This window comes from Macaca mulatta, chromosome X (assembly GCF_049350105.2).
Source record: "Macaca mulatta isolate MMU2019108-1 chromosome X, T2T-MMU8v2.0, whole genome shotgun sequence".
NCBI lineage: Eukaryota > Metazoa > Chordata > Mammalia > Primates > Cercopithecidae > Macaca > Macaca mulatta.
The window spans coordinates 156131251-156137417 of record NC_133426.1 but is presented as its reverse complement, the minus strand read 5'-3'; the positions used below and the strand labels follow the sequence as shown (position 1 = coordinate 156137417).

The 6167-nt window shown below is 53.1% G+C and overlaps 1 protein-coding gene across 3 annotated transcripts; it reads right to left on the bottom strand.

Annotated features, from left to right (window-relative positions):
• Positions 1 to 1158: 1158 nt before the first annotated feature.
• LOC706478 (melanoma-associated antigen 8) lies at positions 1159 to 5840 on the bottom strand. 3 transcript variants are annotated; one of them, XM_077988764.1, is made up of 4 exons: positions 5744 to 5840; positions 3690 to 3968; positions 2846 to 2907; positions 1159 to 2770 (listed from the first exon to the last, which is right to left on the bottom strand). In XM_077988764.1, exon 4 carries the CDS (start codon positions 2705 to 2707, stop codon positions 1748 to 1750), a length of 960 nt encoding a protein of 319 aa, XP_077844890.1. In that variant the 5' UTR covers positions 2708 to 2770; positions 2846 to 2907; positions 3690 to 3968; positions 5744 to 5840; the 3' UTR covers positions 1159 to 1747. The 3 variants fall into 3 exon arrangements, with proteins under 3 accessions (XP_077844890.1, XP_028697768.2, XP_077844891.1); XM_028841935.2 differs by lacking the exon at positions 3690 to 3968 and having other exon boundaries at positions 2846 to 3158; XM_077988765.1 differs by lacking the exon at positions 3690 to 3968.
• Between the last annotated feature and the right edge of the window lie 327 nt (positions 5841 to 6167).

The following is a 6167-nucleotide window of genomic DNA, read 5'->3' as shown; positions in this document are numbered from 1 at the left end:
AGCCATGTGATCCTGGGAAATGCCCAAGCCCTGTGAGCCTTGGGTTCTTCATCTGTGAAGCAGGTGTGATGATCCCTGTTCAATAGCACTGTTGGAGTGTATGCAATGTAAATGATGCACCTGGCTCAGGGCCTTGTGTAATTTAGAAGTTTAAAGAACGGCAGATGACTATATTTCTACTATTTGACCCCCGATCCTAGCACTCTCGGATTTTGTTCTTGTTGATTTCTCCAGGACTTATCAGAAAATATGCAGCTTATTAGGATCTGGAAGAATTACTTAGCCAAAAAAGGAAGTTTTGTCAATGAATTTCAGTAAGCTTACCCACTCAGAGGGTATACTTCAAAAATTCAATGTGCAGGAGTCTTCCTCAACTGGAATGCAACTCAGAGCTCCTAGAATATGAGTCAAGAATAAAGTCCTTCCCTCTTTCTCAGCTTCTTTTCCATCTAAACCACCATTTTCACTCATTATATCACCACCCCAAATCTTTCCCTTGTTAAAACTGGCCAAATTGCGCTTCAGATAAGCTAATCAGAATGTCTTTTTAATACAGTCAGCTCTGGCTCTCACAACCAGGAAAACAAGCACATGTCCAGTGACATCTGGGCCTCACATCTCAGCAGATTCATGCTTATCTCTCAGGAAACCCATGTGTATGATGGGTATCCATCACCAACTTTGTGTGCTGTGTTCAACCGCACTGAGACAAGAGTGCAGGACACCTCCCATTCCTGCCCCAGGAGGAGATGCCTCTCTGTTTCATCCACCATCCAAAAGGAACTGCTGAGCAGGTTTCCCTTCCAAGCTTTTCTCTTGTCCTCTGAGAATCTGGCTCTGGCCCCACCCCGCTTCATTAGAATCAGCTCACCCAAAAGGTACTGCAGTTTCCCAAAGCCCAAAAGGCCTTGGCTCAGGGCATGTACACTCCACCACTCTCACCTGTTGCTCCACATGCTCATCCCTCTTATTTTCCCTTTAGATCTTAAAGGATACCTGGCCACCTTAGTTATGTGACTGCAGATACTAGACTCTACTACCCTAAGGTCAGGGGTGGGCCTGGCTTACCTTAGCATCTCCAGTACTAACCCAGCGCCTTCCAAATAGCAGAAGCTCAATGAATGTTTTGGGAAAAAATGAGCCAGTGAGCAGGGGGACTTATTTATTCATATTTAATTCAGTTTCATTCTCAAAGAAGCCAAGCAAATCCAGATACATAGGGTACACCAAGAGGTACAAAGAAGGCAAGAATTAACTATTGTTTAATTTCTTTATGTCTTTATCTCATGTATTTTACTGCTATGTTGTTTCACATTTCTAAAAAACCTTAATCCTCTGCTCTTATAGTGTCTGAATTCAAGAAACAACATGGGTTTCCCAATATAAATGAAAAGCAAGACGCTTACTCCTAAACTATATAAAAAGCAGTAAGTCTGTCTACTGTCATACATAAAATGAATGTTGAAGTTCATTATACCATCCATTAAAAGGAACATTGGAACAATTCCAAAAGGAAACAAAGATAAACCTCCAAATCACCCAATAGAACAGGAACTGAGAGACGGTCCACACTGTGTTCCCTCACACCCAACATGCTCCCCACTACTGAGAACGGTGACTGCTCTCTTCAGAGTGAAGAATGGGTCTCATGTAACAGGACAGGAAAGGGGTTGTTTGTGGCCCTGGAAAGTGCACTGGCCCAGGCCCTCCAGCAACCTGCGCCACTGACCCTAGCTGCAACTCCTGCTCAGACTCCTTCTTTCTCCTCTCCTAAAGCCTCTTCATGCAGGGATGGGTAGGAAATGCGAACTCTTGCATTGACCCTGACCACATGCTCCAGGACTTTCACATAGCTGGTTTCAGCGAGGGCCCTTGGACCCCACAGGAACTCGTAGCGCACAGGATCACTGCCGGGCACCTGGCGGTACTCCAGGTAGTTCTCTTGCACCCAATCTTGGGTGAGCAGCTTCCTGAGCTTCCAATAGACACTATGCTCCCTCCCATCATACAGCCCCATCACACTCAACGCTTCCCAGATTGCCTCCTCAGGAGCACAGCTGCCCTTCATTAAGATCATGCCCAGAACGATTATCAGGAGGCCGGTCTTGGGCGTGCTCTGATCATCACCCAGCAGGCCGTCATAGGAGAGGCCCAGGCAGGTGACAAGGACGTAGCAGTGGCCGGCGGGGTCCACTTCCTTCACGTCAATGCCAAAGATCACCTGCATGCACTCAGAGGCTTTGCTGAAGATCTCAGGAAAGTGGTTCTTGTAATTTTTGATGACACTCTCCAGCATTTCTGCCTTTGTGACCGGCTCCTTAATTTGATATTTGCGGAGCAGGAAATGAACTAACTCAGCCACTTTCTCATCAAGTGCTTCCCGGAAAAGGGACTCCAGGTGAGCTGGGTCTGGGGAGGTGCTTGGCCCCTCCTCTTCATTGCTGCTGGAAACCTCATTGGATTGGCTCCATAGAGTGTCGTCGGTGACGGTCAGGGAAGAGGAGGCACCCCGAGGACTCTGGGCAGGACTCAGTGACCCAGAATCAGGCACCTCCTCCAGGGTTCCCGCGATCAGAGTAGAGGAGGAGGATGCAGCCTTCTGCTCCTCAGCTGTGAGAATCTGCACGTCCATAAGCCCCGGTGCATCTCCTTGGGCCTGACGGCCTTCCTCAGCCTTGCAGGACTGACGCTTCTGCCGAAGAAGCATGATGACTCAGGTCAGGGCAGCAGGCGAGTGTGGGCCGGAGCTGGGCAATTGAGACCCACAGGCCTGGGGAGAGAGGAAGCGTGTGAGAGGCCTCAGCTGGGTACCACACCCTGGATGCCCTAACAAAGGCCTACTTACAGGTCTCCTTCAGTGCTCCTCTGGGGCCTCCCGACCTCCCGGCTGGCCTGTTCCCTGCGAACCTGAAAGAGGAATTGAGAGGGCATCTCAGGGTGCAGCCTCTGGGCAAAGGCTATGGCTCCAGGACTGACAGAAGGGCTGGGAGAGCCAGGAACTGTGGGGTTCCTGTTGTTTTGATGCTAGAGGGGCCTCTAGTATACACACAGGGGAAACACCACCTCAGCTTGACTGCTGGTACTGCCTGGACCTCTTATGCTCTGTGACTAAAGATACTGCCTCAGACCAAGGCCTCACAGCCTGGTTCCTGGAGCTCCTAGAAGATAAATCGAGGGGGAACTCAGGCTGCAGACTACAAGCACAGCCCCAGCACCCCAGTGCTGTCAGGAGGTTGAGCCTGACTCTATGAGCTCGCCACTATTTTGTGTGGATGGTCCTTTCTGTGCTCACTCAGGGCCCTCACCTTTCTCCCGGCAGGGCCCGGATCTGGCCCTTTTGCTGGCCTGAGCAACTTTCAGATCAAGGGTTCACATCCCTGATATGGAAGAGAAGGACGTAAAGGGACCCACATCTGGCCCCATGTGCCCAAGGCCTCCTGGGGAAAAAGCAATAGCTACAGAAAGTATATTGGGGTCCATGTGTCCTGTCCTAGGGTGAGAAAACAGCAATAGCTACACAAAATACATTGGGGCCCATGTGTCCAAACGTGAGGATCCTGGTTGGTCCTCATCTTGATGCCTCCAGGTTCTGAAACTCTCCCTGGGCTGACTTGAGGCCACTTCCTCAATCCAAGGACCTATCTTCAGGAGACACTAGAAGAGCAAGTGAGGGGATTCCATCCACCCACCTTTTCCTGCACTTCCCATGACTGACAGAAGGTGCAGGGAGGGGTTCGGTCCTGTGTATTTGGTGAGTGGTGTCCTTTGAGTCCCTGACTCCTGGCAGGTCCTTGGCCCTCCCTCTGCTGACCTGAATGCAGCCCCCTCAAACCAAAGCCTTCTTCTCCCTGAGACCAATGAGTCTGGTATCACACAGGGGGCCTCAGCTGCTAGTCCTGCTCATGCTTTCTGGGGTGACAACAGAGGCAGGGCAGATTTCTGTTGGGCTCCCATCTGTTTTTTGCCTGCTAGGAGAACCATCGAGGCTATCCTCAATCTTCCTTCAGTGTTGTCACCTAGACTCTTATAGATTCTTGGACCAGTGAGTCTGTTGCCCAGATGGGGGTCCTTGCTTTGTCCTGAGTCACTCTGAGAACAAGGTCCTCGCTTCCCTGAGATCCCAAGAGAGAAATGAGGAGCCACCACATCTGATGACCACTGGGTGGGGTGTCCAGGCATGACACTAGGGTCTGTCCCTACTTGTTCTTGAGTGGTGGATTCTAAGGCCTTCAGGGGGTTCTTCATCTTTCCCCTGATGGAGCCTGTCCTTCCTCAACCCACAACACGCTGATATGAGCAGACATCTCCCCTTACCACGAATACCTCATCTTCCTGAGTTTCCCCAACTTCCTGCCCATAGTACAGGTGAGATTGCCACTTAGGGCCACCCTTGATTGGGTTTCCCCAGAGATAATAACCAAAGTTAGCCAGACTTTGTGGGGTCCCTTCTTTCCAGGCCAGGAGTACCCCCAGTCATCACAAAGAGTACACACCTTGGGTCCTGCAGATGTTGTACACACCTTGGGTCCTGCAGATGTTGTGATCCTGTCCCTCTGTTGAACAGGTGTGGCTCCCTCTGCTGAGCTGAGGACGCCCTTCAGACCGAGGTTGCCACCTCCCTGAGACCCGGGAGGCAGAAGTAATGGGGGCACTACACGGACACCCCTGCATGGGATTCCCAAGGCTGACAGAAGTAGTAGGTTTCATGGGGTCTTTCTCTGTCTGGGTGTCATCCAGTTATTCATATTTACTCCACGACAAGGCATGGCCCTTTCCTTCCTGCTGAACCATGGATGTGTCTTGCATGCCAAGGCCACCATCTCCTTGAGGCCACCGATCAGAAAGTTGGGGGGCCACTTCCCTTCCCCACAGTCCTGCCTGGAGTGCCCAGACCTGAGAGCAGGAGCAGGTTTCTTAGGTCAGTGACGGGAGGTCTGCTGAGTCCTCCTTAAGGGCTCTGGGGCACCTCTCTCCAGTGACCTGAGACTTCACTCCTCAAACCACAGCCCTCTCCTTTCTGACACCCTGAAAACGCAACAAGGATGCGCCACATGCAGCCACAGATCATGGGACCTCCCAAGGCTGAGTTCTCCACTGATTTGGAGTCCAAGATCCCCTGAGTCCTCCCTCTTCTTCTTCTCCTTGACTCCTGGCAGGGCTGGGCACCACCCCCCTGCTGACTTGAGTCTCAGTCCCTCAGATTCCTGAGGCCAAATGTGGAGGCGCCTCAGTCTCAGACAGGTAGGGTGGGCCTCCTGTCCTGGGGTCCTGGGTCCCCTCAGGCCTCCCTCATCTCCCAGCATGGCCTGGGACCTCCCTCTGCTCCTCTGAGGCCGTGCTTATGAAGCCCCTTCGCTGCATCATCCCCGGATGGGGACGTCAGAATCAGCTAGCCCGGCCGCCATGCCCGGCCACCATGCCTGGCCGCCATGCCAGGCCGCCATGCCCAGGGCTGACAGTAGGGGCAGCGATGTGCTCTGTGGGGCCTCAGCCCTCCCTCAGGGTCCTGCCCTTGATGCCTGGCAGAACCTGGGCCCTGCCCTCTGCTAACCAGCCCTGCTCTGGTCACACCAAGCTCTCACTCCAGATTCCCCTGTGGCTTAAGCGCAGGGCTGGCTAGGGGTGGCCCAGCCAGACAAGTCTGCCCCCTAGTGGTCCAGGGCTGGCAGCAGGGGAGGCGCTAGATTATTTCGGGTTCTACATGAGGGGTGGGGGCCTCCTCAGTCCTCCCTCAGGGTCTCACCTTGCCTCCTCACAGAGTCTGGGCCCGCTTCCCTCAGTCGATCTCAAGCTGACCCCTTAGAACCAGGCTTCTCTCTGATCTCTGCGGCCACGTCAGTGGCGTCACATCCGTCCACCCAGGGCTCACCTGGGTGGACAGTAGGGGCGGAACCGGATTCCAGTGGGGCGGGGGATGAGGGAGGAGCGGCTCAGTTATCCCTCAAGGTTCTCATCTTGATATCTGGCGGATCCTGGAGCCCCGTACTCTGCTGATAGTGTCTGCCTCCCTCAGACCAAGGTTCTGATTCCAAGTCCCCTGAGGTGGCAGTGGGGGGAAGGGTGTGGAGGGGGGACAAGGCTGCTGGGGTCTTTCAGGGCTGACATGAGGGTCTGAGCTGAATTCTGTGGCCCCTCTATGTGGTGTGGGTGAGCACTCAGTCCTCACT